The 26,951-nt window shown below is 39.8% G+C and overlaps 1 protein-coding gene across 1 annotated transcript in view; it reads right to left on the bottom strand.

Moving 5' to 3' along the window:
• LOC127568406 (synaptotagmin-14-like) overlaps positions 1 to 26,951 on the bottom strand; it is a 116,072-nt gene that overhangs the window by 50,149 nt on the left and 38,972 nt on the right. The window contains 2 exon segments of the mRNA XM_052012096.1: positions 17,178 to 17,399; positions 26,202 to 26,366. Coding sequence (XP_051868056.1) covers positions 17,178 to 17,399; positions 26,202 to 26,366 — 387 coding nt within the window.

Genomic DNA, 26,951 nt, shown 5'->3' on the forward strand with positions numbered 1-26,951 from the left:
TTATCCTGCTCTAATATCTATCTAACCCTTCCTTCCCACATAGCGCTCCATTTCGCTATCATTCATGTGTCTATCTAAGAGCCTCTTAAATGTCCCTAATGTATCTGCCCCCACAACCTCCACCAGCAGTGTGTTACACGTACCCACCACTCTCTGTGTAAAAAAACTTACCTCTGACATCCCCCCTATACCTCCCTTCAATCGCCTTAAAATTATGCCCCCTCATGTTAGCCATTTTCACCCTGGGAAAAAGTCTCTGACTGTCCACTTGATCTATGCCTCTTATCATCTTGTCTATCAAGTCACCCTTCGCTCCAAAAAGAAAAGCCCTAGCTCGGTCAACCTATCCTCATAAGACATGCTCTCTAATCCAGGCAGCATCCTGGTAAATCTCCTCTGCACCCTCTCTAAACTTGGATTGTCTTCTCTGGAGTGTCAGAGGCTGAGGAGTGACCTGATATAGATATATTAAACCATGAGAGGCATAGGTAGTCAGTCTAGAGAAACAAAGGACTGCAGATGCTGGAATCCAGATGAAAAACACCATGATGCTGGAGGAACTCAGGTCTGAAGATAGGTAAATGGGAAGGCCGATATATAGGAGGGAAAAGCGGAGCAGTGATAGGTGGCCAAAAGAGGGGAGGTGGGGTGGACACCGGGAGGTGATAGGTAGATATCAGGTAAGAGACAGTGATAGGCAGGTGTGTGGGAGGGGACAGCAGATCCACCAGGGGGTGGGTAAAAGTTAAGAGAGAGAGAATAAAGGGGCTAGGAAAGAGAAGAAGAAGCGTGGTGGGGGGTGTGGTTTGTGGGGAAGGGGGTTGGGGATTACAACGTGGGAGAATTCAATATTTTTGCCATTAGACTGCAAGGTTTCAAGATGGAAAATGAGTTGCTGTTCTTCCAGTTTGCACTTGGAATTCTCCTGGCAGTGGAGGAGGCCGAGGACTGTCATATCAGTGATAGTGTGGGAGAGGGAGTTGAAGTGACTGGCAACGGACAGAGCACAGGTGTTCTGCGAAATGGTCACCTAGTCTGTGTTTGGTCTCACCAATGTAGAGCAGGCCACACTTGGAGCACCAAATGCAGTAGATGAGGTTAAGGGAGGTGCAGGTGAATCACTGTCTCACCTGAAAGGACAGTTTGGGTCCCTGGATGGAGGTGGTGTAAGGCAGGTGTTGCATCTACGGTTGAGGCAGTGGAAAGTTCCCAGGGTGGGGGCGGAGGAGTGATCGAGGGAGTCGCAGAGAGAGCGGCCCCTGTGAAAGGCAGAAAGGGGTGGGGAGGGGAAGATATGCTTGGTGGTGGGGTCCCGTTGGAGATGCCAGAAGTGGCAGAGAATGATGTGTTGGATACGTTGGCTGGTGGGATGAAATGCGAGGACAAGGGGGACCCTATCCCTGTTGGGTCTGGGAGGGGTGGGGGTTAGAGCGGAATTGCGGAAATTGGAAATGACAGAGATACAGGTGCAAGCTCTCCCAACACAGTCAAGGGGAAGCCCCGGTTAGAGAATAATTTGGACATCTCAGACGTCCTGGAGTGGAAAGCCTCATCCTGGGAGCAGATGTGACAGAGGCAGAGAAATTAAGAAAAAGTGATAGCGTCCTTGCAAGAGACAGGGAGGGAGGAGCTGTAATCGAGGTAGCAGTGGGCATCAGTGGGTTTGTAGAAGATATCAGTGGATAAGGAATCTCCTGAGATGGAGATGGAAAGATTGAGGAAGGAGAGAGAGGTGTCAGAGATAGTCCAAGTGAATTGGAGAGCTGGGTGAAAATTAGTGGCGAAATTTATGAAACTGTCCAGTTCCAGATGGGTACAAGAGGTGGCAACAATGCAGTCATCAATATAGCGGAGAAAGAGTTGAGGAATGGGGCCGGAGTAGGCTTGGAACAGAGACTGTTCAACGTGGCCAATGGAGAGGCAGGCATAGCTGGGCCCATGTGAGTGCCCATAGCTATGCCCTTGGTCTGTAGAAAGTGAGAGGAATCGAAAGTAAAGTTGTTAAGGGTGAGGACAAGTTCAGCCAGGCAGAGGAGAGTGTTAGTGGAAGGGGACTGGTTCTGTCTCTAGTCAAGAAAGAAGTGGAGGGTGGTGAGGCTGTCATGATGGGGAATGGAGGTATATAGGGACTGGACGTCCATGGTGAAAATGAGGTTGTGCATGCTGGGGAACTTAAAATTATGGAAGAGTTACAGAGCATGTGATGCATCACGGATGTAGGTGGGAAGTGATTGGACCGAGTGGACAGGATAGTGTCCAGTAAGGAAGATACGAGCTTGGTAGGTCAAGAGCATGCGGAGACAATAGGTCTACCAGGACAGTCCTTCTTGTGGATTTTGGGGAAGAGATAGGAGACAGGATCGGGCAATCCTAGGTTGCGGGACTATCATGTTGATAGCTGTGCGGGGGAGATCTCCCAAGGTGATGAGGTTAGTGATGGTGTGGGAGATAATGCCCTGGTGGTCCTTGGTGGGGTCATGGTTCAGAGGTAGGTAGGAGGAAGTATCCGAGAGTTGGCGTCTGGCCTCTGTAAGGTAGAGGTCAGTACGCCAGACTACCATGGCACCACCTTTGTCAACTGGTTTGATGATAATGTCAGGGTTAGTGCAGAGGGAGTGGAGAGCAGAGCATTCAGAAGGGGTAAGGTTGGAGTAGGTGAGGGGGGCAGAAAAGTCAAGACAGCTGATGTCGCGCTGACAGTTGGCTATGAATTGGTCCAGGGAAGGTAACAGACCCAGTGGGCGAGTCCAGTGAAAGAAGAGGGCTGGAGAGAAGGGTGAAGAAAGAGATGTTGGATAGGAAGTGGATGTGGGGGAGGGAACAAGAGGGTGAGGAGGAGGAGAGGTCAGGGTGGGTGTAGGGGATAAGGGGGACTGGGAGTGGGCTGATGGAGGTGCAAGGTGGGATGTGGAATTAGAAGTAGATGAGGGAAGAAGCAGAGCAAAGGCAACAGAAGGCGAAGACTGGAGAGAGGGAGGCCCCGGGCAGGAAGGGGGTGGGAGGAGCAGAGAGTGGTGGTGTAGAACGGCAGTGTCCGGGCAGGCGGGGGGTGCCGGAGGACTGTGCGGTGGCGGGATTCGGTGCTCCAAGTGTGGCTTCCTCTACATTGGTGAAACCAAGCGCAGACTAGGTGACCGTTTCGCAGAACACCTGCGTTCTGTCCGTAACCGCGATCTGCATCTCCCCGTTGCCAGTCACTTCAGCTCCCCCTCCCACACTATCACTGATATGTCAGTCCTCGGCTTCCTCCACTGCCAGAAGAATTCCAAGTGCAAACTGGAGGAACAGCACCACATTTTGCATCTTGGCACCTTGCAGTCTAATGGCATGAACATTGAATTCTCCCACTTTAGGTAATCCCCACCCCCCCTTCCCCACAAATCCCCCCTCCCCACTATGCTTCTACTCTTCTTCCCTTTCCTAGCCCCTTTATTCCTTCTCTCTTCTTACCTTTTACCATCCCCGGTGGATCTGCTGTCCCCTCCCCCACACCTGCCTATCATTATTTCTTACCTGCATCTACCTATCACCATCTTGTGCCCACCCCACCGCCCCTCTTTTGTCCACCTATCATTGCTCCACTTTTCCCTCCTATATATTGGGCTTCCCCTTTTCCTATCTTCAGTCCTGAAGAAGGATCCTGACCTGAAATGTTGACTGCCTGCTTTTCTCCATGGATGCTGCCTGGCCTGCTGTGTACCTCCAGCATGATAGATAGTCAGTCCTTTTCCCACGTCAAATGCTAAAGGGTGTAACTTTAAAGTGGGAGGGTGAAAGTTTGAAGTAAATTTACAAAATAAGTTTTTGTTTTACACAGAAAGTGGTAGGTGCCTGGAACACACTGCCAGGGGAAATGATGGAAGCAGATCTGATAGCAACATTTAAGAGGTATTTAGACAGACACATGAACAGGCAAGGTAGTGAGGGATATAGACCATGTACAAACAGATGTAGAGTCTAAACTGGCATCATGGTGGCACAGACATCGTGATCCAAAGAGCTTGTTCCTGTGCTGTACTGTTCTATGTTCTATATGTTCTTTGAGAGTTGTTTTTTAAAAAACTATTGGTTTAGAAACTTCATGGGTCTTATAGATTATGACTCAAAAGATATCAACTCCAGAAATTGTCTGGACCAAGATGGTCTTACCCAGATATGTATAAGGCATTTGTCTGAGGAAAACTGTTTTCCATCTGAAGTATTATCTGAGTTACATTAGCTGTTGGTCCCTGAATTTTAACTCATCTAATTAGGGGTATAATCCTGTTGACAACAGTTACAAATGTAACATGTACTTTAACTTTTCATATCTTCCAATTTTCAGAGTCTTGTCCCAAGTGGTTGACTATTAACTTCCCTAAGGCAGTTTGGGATTGGCAGCAAGTCCACATCCCATGAACAAATAATTAAGAAATGCTCAATTTTGTTCATTTCTAGTGGACCTGACAAAGCAGAGATAGTGTGCAGTTAACTTCTACAAAACACTACATTTCCCCAGGTTTGCAGCCTAATCAATGGGGTCCATATGTTAATAAAAAGCCGCTCGTGAACACTCAATGACCTATATCAACAGGAAGGATTTATCGTCACTCAGTGTCTAGCTGAATTGTGATAGATGCCAGCTGCAATATTCTCCATATGAAACTACAGAATATGGGAAGCTGCCACAATGCTATGTACTTTACAGTAAGCCAGAATGATACTTGTGGATTATATTGCAGGAATCCACCAAATTAACTCTGGCACCTAAAATCAAACTGATATTTATGATCTTCTCTTTTCAAAATCTTATATTTCTACAGATCTCATTAAGTTTGTTCTTCCACTAAGTCTATAATAACCTGATAACATCCTGATAAAATTAGGCTAAGTATGATTGATTGTCACATAATAACAGTCAGGACGACTTCCTTGACAGCGAGAAATAGAATGCTTCATAGAAGGGATTGAGTTCATAGAGTATAACTTGGAGGTTAACTGAATAAAATTCTTAAATTAAAAGGACCTTCAATGCGACAATCATTCTGAAAATTAATTTCAGCATCAGTGCAAACCTTGCTAATCCATTGAAATGGGCATCAAATACAAATTGTTTAAAATACTCCTTACCTAAGGAAGCATCAATGGAGAGAAAAAACAAAGCAAGCTTTCAAGCCAATGAACTTTCACCAGGAATGTTCTGAAGAAATGTCATCAACCTGAAACTTCAGCTCTGCTTATTTCACTGATGTTGCCTGACTTTCTGGGGAATTCTAGCATTTTCTGCTTTTTTTTCCCAGATTTCCAGCATCTGTAACATTTTGCTTTCAGATGATAAAATTGGACAGTTCATTTTGTTTTGCAGGATTCATGAAAAAGGTAATTGACCATAATGTCCATCTGAAATGATCATGCAAAGACAACTGATCAATGTGACGAAAGTCACCTGAAGCTCTCTGGAATAAGACAGCGGAAAGAAAATTTCAAAGTCATTTTCAGTTCTGTGGAAGATTCTATTCCCTTGATGGAAATAGCCTGTGCCCATAGGTGTAGTTGGCATTTCTCCCCAGAAGACAGTTGTGAGAGGTGTAGCTTTTTTATACAATGACAAGGAGAGACTTCAAAATAAAAATTGCAAGACCTTTAAATTTTGTGGAATTGAATGGAACTTCTTGTGGAAAGTACACGTGTTGGATTAGTCTCTCATGCTGAGGGTGACTTTGCAATACCATGATGTCACAAGTCATCTAAAGGTGTTGATGCCCTTTTATAGGCTTTTCATTGAACAGTGTGCTTAATTAATGTTGGCCTACTTCGATATTATATTTTGAATGTGATTTTGTAGATGAATAGAATTTAAAAACTCAGCATATACTTTTCTCCTAAATTAAGTAACACCTTGTCAACTTCCTACACAGTCATGTCAAGCAAAATTTGCATGTTCATGTTTAACGATTTGTAGTGTCACCCTCACTATTGTTCATAGATTATGTCAAATGATCCTATTAGAGCATTGAAAAGTCCAGTAACAACATAAACAAATCAAGGATTATTATTCACAATTGCCTCTCTTGCATTAATAACTTTTCCAAATCATGTGAAATTTGGGCAGGAAGTTCTGATAATTGGTGAACTTCCTGCTCAGTGTTGCATGTCACTGGAAGCACATTTCTCTCATCCCGGTTGCATCCTTCAAAGGGGAGGACAGCCTCCATTTAATCAGCAAAGACCTGCATAGCCTTTCTGACCATAAGCAACTGGCATTAACCATGAACTGTCTCGATGGCTAGTGAGCCCTCACCCCATCCCCACCCACAAGCTCACTTATCAACATTCTGCTATTTCCACTTTTTAATTGAAATTCATAACCGCCCATATTCAAACATTCCATATAGAAATACTAACATCAAAACAATTACGTTGATTTAACTGTTTCTGCTGACTCAATAGTTTCATCAAAAGCATTTGACTTTGAGGTATGTTGGATCTCTCCCATTTCTAGGATCTCACTGAGACAGGGAACCCTCCCCCCCCCCACCCCCCATCCTCCATTGCTGGGGTCTAACAAAGCTGAGCCCCCTTCCTCTGTTCCCATGGTCTCATTAAGATGGAGCAGTCCAAGTGCACAAACTTAGGCTGGTCCTGCCTGGGTCACAAGGAATTTTGTAGTTTGCCTGATTGGAGGAATGCTACATAGTGCTTGAGACGTAGGCAATGGCTCTTCTCAGGTGCTAACAAATGACTATGTTTTTCTTTCAAGAAGTTAAACCAACACTGGCTGTGTTTGTGAGTGAGTCTGGAGAATCTGTGGATTGTTACATAGGCCCAGAATACATGTCCAAATAGGACCCCTGTCACTTCTGTGATTTCCTATTCATTTTTTTGTCATCACAATCATGTTAGGAAGGTGAGCAGATATCCCACGGGATGTAATTCATTGTCAGCTTGATAAGTACATTTTTTTTTCAAAATTTTATGCATACATTGTTCAAAGATCAATACTGGATTTTGGACAATGTTACAATGTCATTCCTAATAAATCATAAATGATGGTTGCCAGTGCAGCACTGCTATAAAACCATGGAGATCTAAAGCTGAATCTATTCTGTTGACAGGGAGAATGAAGGAGCCTTAAAGCCACTGAATACACAATTTATTCCTTGGCAACCAACAGATGTTGTCAGCATCTGTGGTTCCAAATGGTTTCAACTTGGGTTAATGCCAAATGTAGAGGTAAAGTTAAATAAATTTTTTGGTGGGGCTGGGCAAGGCACTTTTTTTGAAAAAAAATATTGTAACTGGCAATAGAGAGTGGGAAAAGTTTTTTTTCTATAACTTGGAATTTTTTCCCATATACTGAATGACTTTATTGTCAACCTATTTTTATAATCGATATAATGATCCCAATGTTTGCATTAATGACATTCTTGATATCTGTATTCTTCAAAACGTAAACAATGAGATGTTACATATAAGGATTAATTTGTCTTCTTTCATTGCAGCAGCTTAATCATTTATATCTACAATTGTATAATTGACACTGGAGATTATCATTGTCTTCTTGAGATATGGAGAAATGCTTTGCAATTCTTTAGCAATTTTTGTGGAGTCTCAGATAGGAACACTCAAAGGATATCAAAAATATGGAGAGTAAATCCATGACAAATAGACCTAGAACATAAATCTGCAATTTTGAATTCATTAAATAATTAAATTGGTAAATAACAAGGGTTTAATAATTAAAATGAAAAGAGTAATGTAATGGCATGAGTTCATGACATGGAATTGCACCGAAATTTACAAGCATCCGCAAAGAGAACATTGCGATAATATGAGAAATGAAACATTGTAAAACAATACAGTTATAAATGGTATATTTTGAGTTTGAATTAAGGAAGCTTCATAACTAATCATGCTGTAAGAAACAAAGAATTACAGACATGGAAATCTAAAATCTGAAATAAGAACAGAAAGAACACTTAATTGGTTAGGCATCAGTTATGGAGAGGAAAGAAGGGTTTGTCATCCATGACCTACAACCATTCAGAACATATTAAGCCTATCAATCTCTCTCCACTGATGCTGCCTGACCTCCTGAGGGTTTCCAGAATTTTCTGTTTTTATTTCATGCTATGTCTAACATGGGAGTATCAGCAAGACCTAAATAAAAAGTCTTTGATTCCCCAACACTACCATCTTTCAGAGCTGATTTTGTAAAATTATTTCTAATGTTTTTTTTTAAAATGTACAGTGAATGCAGCCTCAGACACCTGTAACTATAAGGCTTAAGGGTGTTAAAATTGTAATAGTTAAACACACTCAAATATTTTTAAACTCATTGCCTTTAATACACTTAAGATTCAGAACATGTTTATATTTTCATCTAGATGGGTAATGGAACTGAGTGTTAGGGATCCATGCATAATTCAAGTAAATATCCTCAGGCTTACAACTTCAAGCTAAAATTGGCCTGGAATGAACTGAAATATGTCTGTACCATGTAAAGCCACAACATAAATTTGTTTTTAATGTTCAAATTAGCAACTGACAAGGTGGGACTACTAATTATTCTCTACAGATCTCTGAATTACAAATGTTCTATTTTGCACATATACAGAGCAAAAACAATAGTTCATGCATTGATGTAAGCAATTTGCAATAAGGTTGCTTCTTTTCTGCAATTTGTATATCTTTATTCATTACAAACTGGAGTATCATATCCAGGAAATTTCTTTAACAACAAAATATCACCACTGGGCTACAGATTCTTCAATTGTTAAATAGGAAATTATCACTGATATTAAAAATTACTATGTAAATATATTTTGCTAAATCCATCCATAATGTAACGTATAGTACCACTACTATACAGTGGCTGTGCTATGCCCACAGACCTGTTCGGGTTTAATGACTAGATAAATGATACAGGCCATTCCCAGGTTACAAATGCCCGACCTACGGACACCCCTACATATGAACAAGCTCCTATAATGTTATTAAATTCAAAAGTCCGATGTATATACTAACATTTGTTCTTACTAACGGCAGAACTAGTTTTCTCTCCCTCTCTCTCTCTCTCTCTCTCCAGTCTTAGTAATTATTCTTTCTTATCAGTCGTATGTGTTTTTGATGCCACTCATTACAATACAGTGGATGTAATGATTACCATATCAAGTGATTTAGGTGTATTTTCTAACTTACGGACAAAATCAACTTAAGGAGGTCTATACAAACGAAACCCGTTCATTACCCAGAGACAGCCTGTACATGTGTCTTCCTATTTTGCTCTGTCCAATCAATGAGACCGCATTGCTACCTGAAAGTGTGAAGAGGCTCAGCTCCATTAACCTCTCTGAAGTATATTTCTTCAGAAGGCTCAGTTTGTCGAAGCAGATAGCTGCAGAACGCTGCAGCCCTTTAAGATAACCTGCTACCTATTTTACTGGGTTGCCACACAAGGGCAGGGCAATGAAGGTGATCACTGGCCTGAAATTTTACACAATTGGATTCTTCCAAGCTGTCAAAGTGGAAGATAATAAAGGTGTCAAAGTCATAGCAGTAGTACTGATGGCTTTTTGGTAGTATTCCCACAATGTTGTTTAGGTAGTTCCAGGATTCAGATCAAGCAAAAAAGATTTATTTCCAAGTATCGATGTTTGTATGTACTGTATGTACATCAGCAAAGGTATGTGAATTCAAATGGAACTCACTGGTGATGGTATTTCCATATGCCTTTTGTACTTGTTCTTCTTGGTGGCAGCAGTTACAGATTTTGGAAATGTCATCAAAGATTATTAACTGCAGTGCATTTTGTAGATAGTAACACTGCAGCTATGATGTGATAGTGATTTAGAGAATGAACATTTAGGATGATGGATGGGGTGACTGTCATGTGAGCTGTGTTGTCCTGGATGGTGTCAAATTTCTTGAATGTGGTTGGAGCTGTACTCATCCAGGCAAATGAAGACTCGATTCAACATCAAGGTGAAGATCCCAAGAATCTTTCCATATATACAACATAGAAGGAGGCTATTTTGCATGGCAATTGCTCACACGGCAATCCTATTCTCCACTAATTTTCTCTGAAACCTATTCTCTCTATATTCTCATCAATTCCCCCAGATTTTACCCTTCACCTTTTAACCAGAGGCGATTTACAGTGGGATGTGCAAGGAAGCTCATGCGATCACAGGGAAAACATGCAAATTTCACACAGATAGCACCCTTCAGGATTGAATGCTGTGCCTCTTTAGCATTCTGCCAGTTGAGTTGCTATCTGATATAGAGATGTTGGTTGTAAACCTAACAAATATACCAGTGACAAAAAGTCAAAAGCTAATCATGTTCAAGCATCATTTGGGTTGAAACACAATAAATGAGGTATTGTGAAAAGGTAGATAAATTTGTTACAAGTAGGATATTGGAACATAACAATGTACTTTATACATCCTTCTTGGATATATGAGAAGTATTTCACTGCAGCAAGTAAATCTCCATAATATTTTCTTAGTTGCTCAATGTTCTATTTTTATATGGTTGCCCATTTATGTTTGTACCAAAGCCTTCAGACAACAATTAACTAGTTAGTTTTTATTTGTATTTTATAGTAGTTAGTTATCACAACAGAAGCTTACACTTTTATGTCTTGTATGGTAATAAATTACAAAATTTTCTCTCCATTATACACTGGAAGAAACTTAAGTGACTGATGGCAAATCATCAATGAAAACATCTGGAGCTGTTGCTCTCAGGCTTCATTTTCATGTTGGATCAGTGTGTTTTGAAGAAAAAATAATTACAAGCTTTGCAGATGTAAACCAAAAAGGCTTTGGTTTTGCTTTTTGTTTAGTACTGATGGAGACAGTGTGTACAGACATCAATCCATTCCCATATGAGTTTGAAACAAATATCTTAATTTGTCTTCAATGTATCACAGAGAAATGACATGCATCTGAATCAGCAAGCTGGCATCAAGTGCATTCTTGCAGCTTACAATATTAGCTGCTCCTATAAAACATTCTTTTGACTATTTGTTTTCCTTCAGGACCTCCGACAATAAAAAAGTTGCTGCCTCAAATGATTGTGATGGTAATATAGATGATTCTGGAAAACATATAAATGTGGCCACCTAGTGGATGAAATATCAACCACAAGTTATGGCAGGCCAAACAATGTATCTTCAAATGCCCCATCCCACCAAATGCATCATCAGCCCCAGACACTCATGTAAGCACGCTTATTATATCACAAGCCCAATACACGCATACCACAATCCTCCTCAGTCACGAATCATACCCAATTTTCAATATTCATACGCTCATCATTGGAATTGGAACTGATTTATTATTCTCAATTGTCTAGCATACCGTTCATACAGATCAATTCATTATATAGTGCATTGAGGTAGCACAAGGTAAAACAATACAGAATGTAGATTGAAGTGTCACAGCTACAGAAAAAGTGCTGTGCAGGTAGACAAGAAGGTGCTAGGTCATAACAAAGTAGATTGTGAGGTCAAGAGTCTATCTTATCGTATTAGGGAACTATTCAATAGTCTTATAACAGCAGGATATAAGCTGTCTTTGAGCCTGGTGGTACGTGCTTTCTTCTGCCTGATGGGACAGGGGAGAAGCAAGAATGAGTGGGGTCTTTGATTATACTGGCTGCTTTACCAAGACAGCGAGAAGTATAGACAGGTCCATGGAGCGGAGGCTGGATTCTGTGATGTGCTGAGCTGTGTCCACAACTCTCTGCAGTTTCTTGCGGTCCTGGGCAGAGCAATCGCCGTACCAAGCCACGATGCATCCAGATAAGATGCTTTCTATGGTGCATCGATAAAAGTTGGTGAGTGTCAAGGGGGACATGCAAATTTCTTTGGCCTCCTGAGGAAGTAGAGGTGCTGGCGAGCTTTCTTGGCCATGGCGTCTATGTGGTTGGACCAAGACAGGCTATTGGTAATGTTCACTCCTAGGAACTTGAAGCTCTCAACCCTCTCGACCTCAGCACTGTTGTTGTAGACAGGTATGTGTGCACTACCTCCTTTCCTGAAGTCAATGAACAACTCTTTTGTTTTGCTGACATTGAGGGAAAGGTTGTTGTCATGACACCATGTCACTAAGCTCTCCGTCTCCTTCCTGTACTCCGAATCATCGTTATTTGAGATATGGCATTTGTATATGGCATGAGAGCAGAATCTAGCCACCTAGTCATGAGTGTACATGCAGTAGAGTAGGGAGCTGAGGACACAGCCTCGTGGGGCACCAGTGTTGAAAATAATTGTGCCGGAGGTATTACTGCCTATCCTCACTGATTGCGGTCTATTGGTCAGGAAGTCAAGGATCCAGTTGCAGAGGGAGGTGTTGAGTCCCAGGTCTCGGAGTTTGGTGATGAGTTTGCTTGGAATTATAGTATTGAATGTAGAGCTGTAGTCAATGAACAATCGTCTAACGTAGGTGTCCTTAGTGTCTAGATGATCCAGAGATGAGTGTAGGGCCAGGGAGATGGTGTCCACCAAAGACCTGTTTCAATGGTAGGCGAATTGCAGTGGTCAAGGTTTTCTGGAAGGCTGGAGTTAATGCGTGCCTCTCAAAGAACTTCATGGTGGTGGGTGTCAGACCCACTGAGTGGTAGTCATTAAGGCATGTTACCTTGTTTTTCTTAGGTACTGGATTGATAGTGGTCTTCTTAAAGCAGGTGGGAACCTCAGGTTGAAGCAACGAAAGATTAAAACTGTCTGCAAATACCCCAGCCAGCTGATCTGCACAGGATCTGAGGACATGGCCAGGGACACCATCTGGGCCAGATGCTTTCCGCGGCACTCGCTGGAAGACTGATCTTACGTCCTCAATGGTGACCATGGGTTCAGGTTCATTGAAGACTGTTCGGGTGGGTGGTGACATTGCAATCCCCCTCAGTGGTGGTATTGCAAAGCCATTCTTTATGATGAACATTGAAATCTCCTACCTAAGTACATTCTGTGCCTTTGCTACTATGAGTGCTTCTTCCAAGTGTTGATCAATGTGGAGGAGCACTAGTTCATCAGCTAATGGAGGACTGCAGTTGGTAATCAGGAGGAGGTTTCCTTAGTTATGTTAGATTAGGCAGGAACTTGGGAGCGTAAATTGGGAACTGATGTTCTTGGGGAAGTGCACAGCGGAAATGGGGAGGTGGTTTAAGGAATACTTGCATGGGGCTCTGGATAAGTTTGTCCCATTGAGGCAGGGTAAGGATGGTACAGTGAAGGAACGGTGGTTGACACGAGATGTAGAATATCTTGTCAAGAGGAAGAAAGAAGCTTGCCTAATGTTTAGAAAGCATGGATCAGATAGGGCTCTGGAGGGTTACAAGGTAGCCAGGAGGGAGCTTAAGAATGGACTTAGGAGAGCTAGAAGGGGGCATGATAAGTCCTTTCTGAGTAGGATCAAGGAAAACCCCAAGGTGTTCTACACGTATGTGAAGGATAAGGGGATAGAGTGAGAGTAGGACCGATCAGGGATAAAAGAGGAAACATGTGCCTGGAGTCGGAAGAGGTAGGGGAGGTCCTTAATGAATACTTTGCTTTGGTATTCACCAAAGAGAGAGACCTTGACGTTTGTGAGGACGGCATATGACAGGCTGATATGCTAGGGCATGTCAATGTGAGGAAAGAGGATGTGCTGGAACTATTGAAAGACATTAGGATAGATAAAGCACCCAGGGCCGGACGGATATATCCAAGGTTATTATGAGAAGATAGAGAAGAGATTGCTGCGCCTTTGACGATAATCTTTGCATCCTCACTGGCCATAGGAGTAGTGCCTGATGATTGGAGGGTGGCAAATGTTGTCCTTTGTTTAAGAAAGGCAGTAGGGATAACCCTGGGAATTACAGACCAGTGAGTCTTACTTCAGTGGTGAGCAAATTACTGGAGAAGATTCTTAGAGACAAGATTTATGGGCATTTAGAAAAGCATAGGCTGATTAGAGGCAGTCAGCATGGCTTTGTGAGGGGTAGGTCATGCCTCACGAGCCTGATTGAATTCTTTGAGGATGTGACAAAGCACATTGATGAATGTAGAGCAGTGAATGTGGTGTACATGGACTTTAGTAAGGAATTTGATAAGGTCCCTCATGGAAGGCTTATTCAGAAAGTCAGGAGGCATGAGATCCAGGGAAACTTGGCTGTGTGGATTCAGAATTGGCTCACCCATAGAAGACAGATGGTGGTGGTAGATAGAATGTATTCTGCCTGGAGGTTGGTGACTAGTGGTGTTCCGCAGGGATCTGTTCTGGACCCCTACTCTTTGTGATGTTTATAAATGACTTGGATGAGGATGTGGAAGGGTGGGTTATTAAGTTTCTGGTTGGTGAAGGTTGGTGGTGTTGTGGATAGTGTAGAAGGTTGCTGTAGATTACAACAGGATATCGATAGAATGCAGAGCTGAGCTGAGAAGTGGCAGATGGAGTTCAACCCAGATAAGTGTGAAGTGATACACTTCGGGAGATTGAATTCGAAGGCAGAATACAAGGTTAATGGCAGGACTCTTAGCAGTGTGGAGGAACAGAGGGATCTTGGGGTCCACGTCCATAGATCCCTCAAGGTTGCCACACAGGTCAATAGGGTTGTTAAGAAGGCATATGGAGTGTTGGCCTTCATTAGTTGGGGTACTGGTTTCAAGAGCCACAAGGTGATGTTGCAGCTCTATAGAACTCTGGTCAGACCACACTTGGGAGTATTGTGTTCAGTTCTGGTCACCTCATTATAGAAAGGATGTGTAAGCTTTTGAGAGGGTGCAGAGGAGACTTACCAGGATATTGCCTGGATTGGAGAGCATGTCTTATGAGGATAGGTTGAGCGAGCTAGGGCTTTTCTCTTTGGAGAGAAGGAGGATGAGAAGTGACTTGATAGAGGTGTACAAGATGATAAGAGGCATAGATCGAGTGGACAGTCAGAGACGTTTTTCCAGGGTGACAATGGCTAACACGAGGAGACATAATTTTAAGGTGGTTGGAGGAAGGTATAAGGGGGATGTCAGGGGTAAGTTTTTTTAAACACAAAGAGTGGTGGGTGCGTGGAACGCACTGCCAGCAGCTGTTGTGGGGGCAGATACATTAGGGACATTTAAGAGACTCTGAGATAGCCACATAAGTGATAGAAAAATAGGGGCTACGTGGGAGGGAAGGGTTAGATAAATCTTCGAGCAGGATAAAATGTCGGCACAACATTTTGGGCCGAAGGGCCTGTACTGTACTGTAGTGTTCTATGATACCAATAGACTTTATGGAATCTGACGCCAATACTATGAACTCCCAATGCTCTTCCATCATGCCTGGATATACTATGCCAACCCATTTGGTGGGTCTGTCCTGCTGGAGTCGGGACGTACTCAGGGATTGCGATGTCTGGCTGTCAGGTGTGATTCTCTGATTAGACTCCCAATTGAGAAACCAGTCCCCAGGTGCTAATGAGGACTCTGTAAACTCGACAGGAATGGGACTGACTGCTGTGTCCAAATTTGGCACCTGGGTTGATACTGAGTGGTTTGTCCAGTATTATCTTTTCTCTGCTTCAATGTAGCAGCTATGTTGCAACTGAATGATTTGCCAGACCATTTCAGAGAGCACTCTTCTTGTATGTAATCACATATAGGCCAGGCTCGACCAGACAGAGCTGATTTCTTCCCTTTAAGGACATCATCGGCCCAGGAAGGTTCTTACAATAATCCAGTAATTCTATGCCTATTATTATCAATAAATAACTGAAAATAAATCTCAAAGAGCTTTGATAGAATTTGAACTCATGTCCCTGGACTATTAGTCCTGCCCTCTGGGTAACTTACCCAGTAACTTAATTTCTGCACCACTACCACACACAGACATCTCTTCCCTCCTTGTACTCCTCTTAATTTTCATTCTCCTGTTACACATCCTCCTGGTCCCACAGCTGCTGGAGGGCTAAGTCTGCATAATCGCCAGCCAGTAGGGCCAGTGCAGACAACTTAAGTGTTGCCTAGGATCCTAATTTTCTATGCTATAAGTTTCAAGTGGCTGCATTCCTCTTGTTTTTTCACTTTCTCCTTTTATGCACTGGGTTTAGCCACCTAAGCAACAAGGTACTGAGAGGCTCTCCCATGCTCCAGATACAAGCCTTTGCTGTGATGCAAAGCTGAAAAAGATCAAGTAAAGCAAACTCCAGTGACATAGTTCGTGAGCAGCCATATGAAATGTCTGTAGCCATCCCACCAGGTCAGCCCAAAAGGGAGAGCTTCTGGGACCAGAAGAATTCAAAGTTAACTCCAATTAACATATTTCCTAACTAATACTTATCCAAGCCCCACATGAAAACGTTCGGCTCTCTACACCTCACTACTGATTGCAAGGCCTTCCCAAACTCGAATTCCTAACTTCTCAAGTACATGTAACATGGCAATTCCTATTTTTTCTAGCAGCAGCATCAATCAACTGCGATTCATTCTGGTTCAGTTCACTTTCCATTAGTTTCAGGCTGCTGACTGATAGGCACAATGATGAGGTCCGGGAACCTGGGTCTCACATTATAATCATCATATCAGTTTCTCATCTGCCCACCCCAATTCCTACTACAAGCTTACTATTCTTGCAAGGTACAAGAAGCCTAACTAAAATCAGACAACTCATCAATAAGCTTCCAATTTTTAATTGCAGTAGTAATTAAATCAATATAATTTTATTTCACACTTTTACTTTAAACAGAATACTTAATAGGTTTTTTAACATAAATATGCTGCAAAGCATCCTTCATGTAGGAAACACAAAATATCCTAAACTGTACTATAAAGCACTACTACATAGAGAGGAAATCATTTTAAAATACATAACAGAAATACAGTTTAAATATTTTCAAAACACAGTAAGTAAAATATGTCAAGATTACTGCATATATGTCGTCAAAACTTAAAATTTCCAATGTAAGAACTGAAAAGCAATCTCTGTAGAGTATGATCCTATTTCAAATACTTGCACCACACATTTTGCATTATTTTCTTCACAGAGGTGAAAAAATGATTTGCCATCAATTATGTATAACATCACATTATTATATAAACAATATGAAAGCTATCCGACCATTTGCTCAAGGTAAAACTATGTTTCTAAAATTTATCCAGCATGTATCTAGAGCAGGTTATATCTCAAAATTTTAGTTTTTATCTGTAAAGCATGAAACCAGATGATTCATCTTACCTTCATCTGCAGATGCCTCACTGCTGTAGCCATCATATTCAGCTGACAGGGGACTATACTTGAGTCTGGATTCCCACATATAACCTTTGTGATGGTGTCTGCTGTCTGATGCTGCACCAGAGACAATCTGTATTTTGGACAAAGCCTCGTGGTATTTGCCAAGCACCTCATCTTCACTGTCTGATGAGGAACCATGGTGCTCTCCATCACCATAGTTATTATCTAGTCAACACAACAATGACAGTAAGCATCAGGACACCAACCAGACACATCAGAATGATAAGGACAAATTGCCTGGCTTATTATGATAATCTTTAGCTTTTTGTCATTTACTCACAGTCATTCTTTTTCAAGTTTTTTAAACAGATTTTATCAGCTCCTTTGAGAAATATTGTCAGATGCTAATGATAACCATATAATAGAATTGATTAAATAATTACAAGATTACAAATAGATGTATTCAGAATAGAATTTCCAAAGCATTCTGTAACTCATTTGCTATACATTCAGCTGATGAGCAACAAAATTCCAGGTAAAATGGCTGATCCCTCCTCTTCCTCATCTAATGCTGTTTCTCAACAGTAGGCTCCAGAGGCATGTCACAAGGTTCTATAGCATCTTCTATCTCTCTCCAAGCTCTCTCTATGCAACTGCACAGCCTTTATTTCATTCGTCTTCCTTTCTAAATCCTGTTACAATAAATGAGCTACATTTTCTCCAATGAAGATTCAAAGACTGATATTCTGCCCACCGAGACTCCATACCCTGACCTTCTTTACACCCCCTTACTCATCACTAACTCATGTTCAAACCAACTTACTTGTCGGTTCTAATTGTACCCATTTTAAGATTTCGCACTTATTCTTCTCCATGACAAAGACATCTTATTTCCACATTCATAATACTGCTTGCCCCAGCCCTGTCTCATAATGCTGAAAATATAATCATGCCTTTGTCTCATCAGAGTCGACTATTCCATTGCAATCCTTGCCAACCTCTCATTACTGACACTCCATAAACTTCAAACTCATTCAAAACATTTCTGCTTTTATCTACAACTTGCTTTTACTTCCCCTGTTCCTGATGCAACATTGCTTTAAATTTAAATTCTCACCTGTGTATTGCCCTGTGAACTGATGAAAGGTCATCAAACCCTGCCTAACTTGGTGAATTTTTTTTCCGGAATCTCCCATTTTATTCCATTAATTTAAACTTCTTGCACTCTACCTCTCCAAAGCGTAGCTTGGAAATTAACTGCTAAAAATGCATATACCTTTTTTTCTTCTGTTCACTGCTTTTGACCCATTATTGTTGTGAAGAGTGAAATGCTGCTTAAATGGGCACTGACTAGCACAACTTATCTCTGAAGTCACTGGGCTTATGGCAGGGAACCATATCCACTGTAGGTGGCTATCAGAAAATTGCAGGACATTGCCTACAATTTTCTAACCACAGTAAATGAAAATTCACGTGCAGAGATTTTATAATACTATGTGATGGCTATTGCAAGGTTTTTTGTAACCAGTACATCCTCAATAATGTATATCCTCAAGATTTTTACATATGGTTATGCTTATTAGCTTTTTAAGTATAAGCAGTTTTTGAAAAAATATTTTTTTTACAATATTTTTTATTTTATTTCATCCCCGAATGTTCCTTTAAGTTTGTGATGGTTAAAGAATTTCTGTGGCTCCAATCACAAAGATATTGCTGATTGCTGTTGATAGCTGGTGGGAATCATGGTGGGAGAGACTTACTAATTGTTAAAATGCTTCTGTGAATCCAACCAGCTGCTTGTGCTGAGATAGCCCCTATACCATGCTGAGCCATGCCAACTCGACTCTGCTCGGGGATCAAGCAATGTGGTATCGGGACAGATGGCCAGTGATTTTGGGACACTATAAAATTTGGCCCATTATGCAGTTCTTGGCTTTGATATTAATAATCTATTTTTACAGTATATTTTAAGTCAAACGCTACACTAAAAAAGGTGCTTCTGCTTGACAAAATCTCTACCTCCTGTGAAGATTAAATAGAGCTTGTCATTTCTATTTGTAAGTGATAACTATGAATCAAAGAATACAAATTATAGTTTAATAGGAGATAGCAAAATTAGGGAGTATTTGATACCCATATTCAGTCATTTCTTTCTTTTCTATTAAATGCCATGAAAAGAAATAGTGGATTATAGTAATTAATGACAAATGACACTACCTTTATAGATAGAGCCTGAAATTAGGCCATTAACTTGAGAATGACATTCAAATTCTCTAACTATGTGCTTAAATTATTTGCAGTTACAGACAAATTCAGAAAATTTACTGGAAGTTTAGAGAAATATTTCAGAGGAAAAGATCTTTAAATAGTAAAACACTGTGTGAAGGAGAAATCAATCATGATTTGGTATCCTGAGTAACAAGATGTTGCTGAATTATTATTTATATCTGGATTTCTAAATAAATCATAAATATGCCTGTTGTTTATTGCAATTATGTTAACTATTATTGGTATCTGTTCCTTAGTATAATTACCTGTCCATGTTGGTTTAAGTTAATCTAATTTCATCCTTTTTATTACCTTTCAAGAAATATTGTTTGCTTTTAAGTGCAGGTCAAAACAGCAGTCATTTCTATTTGAGATTCCTGGTACACCCAGGTATTTCCCTCTAATAAGAATGTAAAACATGAAAAAAAACACCTTGGGAAGCCTTTTACTAAACCATTTGAAATATATCATAAAATAGTTATAGCAGACAAAAGGAAATTGAAAACAAAAAAATTCTGAAATATAATCAGAAAACGACAGAAACATACAGATCCCTCAGCATCTGAAAAGACAAGCAATAGTTTTGTTTGTGATATAAATCTTCACCAAAACTGCAAAGAAAATGTAGATGCTTCCTTATATAGAACCTACTAAACAGAGTTGAGAATCACATTTTAGTTAATCAGTACAAATACACACAATAGGAAACTGCTTTATTAGAAGGTGAAAGAATCTTTTTAATATAAAATTGTATCCAAATGACATTTCACTCAGTCTAAGAAAAGATTTAAGAACAACTTTGAGGAAAACAGAAGGGATAAAAGTGAGATGTTAATGAGAAAACTAAAAGAAAAATGAAAGAAAAAGCTGAAACTGGTGTTTAATGTTCAGGTAAGGGTGCTCTAGAGGGAAATTAAATACTATGCCTTAAGTCTGTTTTGAGGTCACTGAGAACAATCTTGAAAGAAAGATCAAAATGAGAATGGCAGGGTAGACTGAGGTGGTGAGATACATGGAAATTAGGCTCATGCTTGAAGAAAGATCAAAGGTACCCACAAATTATTTTTTATATATATGACCTCTTCTGCCTTCCAGTTCCATAGCATCAGAAACCCAGAAGAAAAATGAGGATTTAAATCTACATAATCAAAAGTCTTGCATATAACACATCAGATATTAATTGTATATTAAAATACCAACAGCCTGAGAAACAGCTATCTCACTTCACTGAGTTGCTTAACTACCTACCATCTGTTAGCAATGTTGATCAACACTAATATAGACAGGTACAAATAGCTGCCAATTTTGCTAGCCACCTGCTATATAAAGAACTCACACAGTATCAACAAATTCAATCACTTGATTTATTTCTAAAGGTATCAAATTTGTACTGGCAGCTTTTTTCCCTTAAATGATTTATATTGCTTGGTACACTTTTTTCAATCTGATTTCAACTGCTGTTTTATTTTCTAGCCAAAATGAATGTATTGCCATACAACATTTAAAATATACATAAAAAGTACATTACTGATCATCGTCCAAAATCAGTAAGTATATATTAGAAAAGCTTCCAAGGTGTTACATTACACAATCCTTTTCTTATAATTGCAGGATCAGCTGGGAGGATGTGCCAATTTGTAACAGTGATGCAAAGAAAAAAAATTACAAGTAGATAGTGTATATTTACCTGTCAGGCTTTACCTGATGAAGACAAATACTATCCTGGGAATTAATGTCTATAATACATGTTTAGCCATATTGAGGCGATATGTATTACATTTTTAACAATGGAGGCAAATTTCAGAAGCAGAATAGAGTGCACAGCCACTACCATAGAGTGTTTTGCACTATCAAACAAGGATGAATTTTTGGACTATTACTAAAATAAATCAATTTGAATAAAAACTAAAAGACTACTATATAGTCTAAAAATGGATGTCTGTTTAATAGAGCAACATGTTAAGTGCCATCAGAAGATATTGCACCTAACATTACACACTTGCCATTTACATCACTGTCAATATATTTGGTAGGTGCTACAAAGCCTGTAGAGCAATTTTCAAAACATTTTAAGATTGAATGCTGCAAACCATCTGGCATTTTTAATATGTAACAGACATTTCATTAACTTAATAGGTAAATTGGGTTAAGTAAAACCCAGGCTTTGATCTAAACTTCCTGAGAAACATAAAGGTCAGTGAATCCCATTAACGGAAAAAGGAAAACACTAGCAATTGATATCAAAGCAACTTGCCACAAAGTTTCTGTGGTACAGATTTCGCTTCTTGCAATCTCAGGGCAGCATACTGGTGCAGCAGTTGCTGCTGCTTCCTCACAGTTCTGGCACTTGAGTTTGATCCTAATCTGCATTGCTGTCTCGACTGTGGAGTTTGCATGCTCTCCCCATGACTGTACATATTTCTGCTAGGTGCTCTGGTTTCATCCCAAAGGCATTACCTAAAATTACCCCTTAGTTTTAGGTCAATGTCAAGAACTTCAGTTATTTTGACATTTACCTAAAACTGAGGGGTAATTTTATAGAGGCCATGTATGTCTTCTATATGGCCTCTACAAGATAAGATATCTTTATTAGTCACATGTACATCAAAACACACAATGAAATACATCTTTTTGCGTAGTGTTCTGGGGGCAGCCCGCAAGTGTCGCCACGCTTCTAGCGCCAACCATAGCATGCCCACAACTTCCTAACCTGTACGTCTTTTTGGAATGTGGGAGGAAACCGGAGCACCTGGAGGAAACCCACGCAGACACAGGGAGAACGTACAAACTCCTTACAGACAGTGGCTGGATTTGAACCCAGGTCGCTGGTGCCTTAAAGCATTACGCTAACTGCTACATTACCGTGCCTGCCCTCTATAAGATTACCCCTTAATTTTAGGTCAATGTCAAAACAACTGAAGGGGAGTTGATGAACATGTGAGTGAGAATAAGTTGCAGGGCTACAAAGAAGAAAGAATTGGGACTGATTGGATTGCTTTGCTAGGAACTCATGTGGACTTGATGGGCTAAATGGCCTCCTTTCATGCGATAATAAATTGCTATTAATAATAGCAGTAATATTAATAATAAATTGGTCTTCTGCAAAAGATTTCCAATGTCAAGCATCAGTGATGTTCTAAAGTTGGCTGAAATGCAAAATTAGAATTAAGAGTTCTGACATTCAGCTCTAAATTTAATAACTTTTATAATAATGTATACAGAACAAAATTAAATTTGGTACAAATACATAGAATATGGTATCTGCTTTAAATTCATAAACTTTTAGAAAGTAATAAAACATTTTAAATACAGTGCAACCTTGATATAACACACCCCACTAAACAAATGGTTTTGGACTAATAGCAAGTATTATTATGTCCTCCAAGATAGAGGACCTTTTATTCTGGGGTCATGGGGAGGCTGTATTATTCCCAGCAAAATGTAACAAACCATTGTTTGTGAAAGCCTCTCTGACAAAAACAGTAAGGAGGAGGAATCAATAGATTCTGGAAAAAGATTGGTACTCCAGCACTGGGATCTGTTCTACAAATTGTAGATGTGGGATACAGCATGAGAGATTAAGTGGAGAAGATGGGAAAATCTGTTTCAAACTGTGCTTGTGCTGTCCTACTGTATAAAATAATAGAGGTTCCAAAGTCATATAAGTTAGTTTCACTTATAACAAGTGCAGCTTATAATGTGGGTATTAAATTGGTTCCCTGACCCCCGTGTTATATCGAGAGTGTGTTATATATGGCACTTTTAAATAATTATTCTGAAGCAATTAGATGCCACACATATAAAACTTGCTTAATTTAGGTTTCTCAGTGTTAGATTTTTTCCCCAGTTACTATAGCTTAATCTGCAGTTAAAAACTCAATTATGTTTCAATGAATAAATCATTTTTAGTCATTTTTACAGCAAGAATACTGCATAAAGTTGAAGTTTGCAGTATGTCATTATCTCATCAGAAGCCACAAAACACACCCTGTGAGAAGTAGTGTACTAGTGAGGCAACATCTGGATCCCTCCATTTAAACCCATATATGCATATGCCAGAAAATGCTGCCAATTTCAGAGAAATAGCAAGATCAATGACAGCTTCACCACCAATGCAACTGCAAAGTCTAGGTTCTGACCTTTATTTAATATAGCACCTTCACCTGAGATCAATGAAAATGTTCAAACTGAGGGGCACAACTAGCATTCTGCGATCTGGATGGCTGGGAAGTGATGATTTTACTGCGGAATGATTTCTATGCCATTTTTAAGTCCTTTGATAAACTTTAACAAATAACAGATGACCTTACATCAGTCCAACCTCTTACATAGTATTTCAGACATGACTAACAATTTGAAACTGCATGCATGATTTTTCAAAGAAATCATGAAAAGCATCAAGAGTTATGGAGACAGATGTGGAAAGAATATCATTATTGAAGTTATCCTTGAAGAACAGGAAAAAGTGAAGTACAGAACTTCTTTAACACAAAGTCAGAAATAGATATGCTGCCATAGTTCCAATTATTTTTAGAAGAATCTTCCAGAATCTTTTAATAGTTCTGATGAGAGGGCACAGAAGATCAGGCTGAAGATTAAATTGGAAAAATGCACCTCACCTTTGTCTGAAGTTTTCTGTTCTTTCTTTTCTTTCTTGATCTTTTTAATTTTTTCTGATATTATTGTGTGGACTTCTCTTCCTTTTTTATTAACTTCCTTTTGTGTTTGCAATTCATTTTTCAGAACTGTGCAATTTTTTTTTCCATTTGAAAGACTCTCTTTGTACTTTTTAGAGTCTTTTCCTGACAGATCCAGTCTATCAATGACTAATCTTTTTGGATCTTCTGAAAGCTGGCAGCTTGGATTTATCTCTTCATTGTCTTTTGTTTGTTCTTCCATATTCAATCCTGTGGTACCTTCATCAGATTGTCTGATAACTCCAATATTAGTTAGTGACGACTTTCCTTTGCCCTTTCCATGTACCTGCTCTTTCTGTTTATCCAAAGGTTCATTGTTGTGCACTTTACAATCTGAGGCTTTAACTTTATAGTTGCTAGACTTGGTTGAACTATTTCTTTTGTCACTTAATGGTTGATCTTCAACATCATTGCCAATCTTCAATTTTGCACTTGTTGACATGCATTTTAATGTTTTAATCTTTCCCTCAACTGTCAGAGACTCAGTTGTTTGTGTAGCACCATTGCAATCAGGAATACAGTACGGAGATTTCTTGAATGATGATCCTTTGCCACTTTCATGATTATTTTCTCTTTGTTTGAGACTCTTCTTAACTGTATCTTTTAAGTTTTCTGATTCCACAAGGTCAGTTTTTGATTTTTTGTGCTGGTGCGTGTTCTGTCCCACAGCAGAATCTGAAATATCTGTGTTTTGTGGAGAGGCAATCTTTTCCAATGGTTCGTAAACCAGTGCATTATAATCTTTTTTATTTGCAAAATCATCACCTGTTAAACTATTAACTGAAGACTGGTGTAGTAACTGCCTTTGCTTTTTTTCATTTTTAATTTCTGATACCATATACTTTGCACTATCTTGCAACTCTCCTGAATTAACACTCAGTTCATTCTTTGTTGTATCTTTACTTGTTTCTACATTTTCTTCAGCAGACAGCTTCTCTGCTTTGACTTCTGAACTGTTCCTTGAAGATGCTGTACCATCACACACTTCAGGAGATTCTTCTTCTGTTCGCAAGCCACTTAGCATATGTGTTACCTGCTCCGTGACTGAGTCAGCCACACTGTACCCAGCCTGCCCAACTGCATCACTCAGGTCCTCTACAGCACTGCTAAGTTGCTCAACTAAAGAGGACACTGATGGCAAAGTCAGGCTTTGTTGAAAACTCTTGAAAAACGACATCTATTCATGCAGTCTTTTTAACCCCAGTAATGCAAAACCCCAATCAGATGCATTGTGTAATTGATTAATGTTGCCAAATTGGTCATCCTTTTCAGCTTACCTCTGTTAGTAAATAAATGCAAAGTGTTTAATTATGATATGTACATCCAATAAACATATGTGTAACTTTTCAACAATAAACCGAAAATCATCATGTCCTATATTTATTTGTGGCATATAAAACTAGTCTAGAAAACTTGTTTTGTATATCTTGTAGTGTCTCAAGCACCTTAGTATCAACTTTAGAATCATTTTGTTTCTTTGTAACAAGGCCAGGGAACTTTGCTTGCCAGATCCATAAATCAGAAAAACACAAATGTTTAACCCATTATTTTATACCCACTAATTCACCGATGGTAACGCAAAGTTGGAAAAATACAACCCTGTTCTTCTCCCTAGCCTTTGAGATTTGTTGAATATATGGGAATCTATAGATCAGATTTTCTCAAGCATTTGTTTCCTATATTTCCATGAAAATCATGCAAAATGTGGGAATCTACAAAGAAAAACAGAAAAATGAATGTTAAGTTCTGAAGTGTACATTTTTATGGAGACCATGAAGACCTACAGGTCCATTACCACTGTGATGGAATCAAAATCATCCTGAATTAAATTCAAGAATTGCATTCTAATGGAATTGAATAAAGATGAACTCTACATTGCTAATATTTTTGTGAAAGACATTCATGAAAATTTAATTCAATTGCAATTAGAAGATTAATCTACTTCCAACAATGTTGTTGAAATATTGAGTTGAATAAAAGAAATTATTTTGCACATGCTATCAAAGTGAACTATTTTCCACTTTCAGAAAGATTAAAGATGTTAAGACCAAAAAGCACTTACGGGTGTTGTCTGGTAGATCTTTGTTGGCCCTGTAGTCTGCATCAAGGCATGGAAATTCTCCTATATTCTCAAAGCACAGTCTTTTGTTGATATATAGAAAAAGTAGGATCATGAGTATAATAATCACCCCGACAGCAGAGAGGAAGCCAACCGCCTCAGGAGATACTGAAAAACAATGAAAGGCATTAAAATAATATTTATGTGACCTCATAGGCACCACAACCTAATATACATTTATAAAGATATCAACTGTCATTGAATAATATTAATCAATATTGGCTCAGTGTAACATTCCAACCTAAAACAAAAATTTGTGTGACCTTAAGAGATGTCACCAAATAATTTAAGCAGTAGGTAATTTACATCAAGTCAGAAGGGGAGGGGGAATCAGAAGCTAGGATAGACCCTGAAGAACATAGAACTGTACAGCACAGAACAGGCCCTTCGGCCCACAATGTCGTGCCAACATAGCTAAACTCTCCGACCTACCGAATGCCCATATCCCTCCATTTTCCTCTCATTCATGTGCCCATCCAAGCCCCTCTTAAATGCCCCCAATGAGTTTGCCTCCACCACCCTATCAGGCATCACATTCCAGACATTGACCACTCTCTCAGTAAAAAATGTACCCCTCACGTCTGTTCTGAACCTACCCCCTCTCACCTTAAATGCATGCCCTCTGGTATTGGATCTCTCAGTAATGGGAAAAAGATATTTCTTGTCCACTCTGTCTATGCCCTCATAATTTTA

This window comes from Pristis pectinata, chromosome 3 (genome assembly GCF_009764475.1).
Source record: "Pristis pectinata isolate sPriPec2 chromosome 3, sPriPec2.1.pri, whole genome shotgun sequence".
Classification (NCBI taxonomy): domain Eukaryota; kingdom Metazoa; phylum Chordata; class Chondrichthyes; order Rhinopristiformes; family Pristidae; genus Pristis; species Pristis pectinata.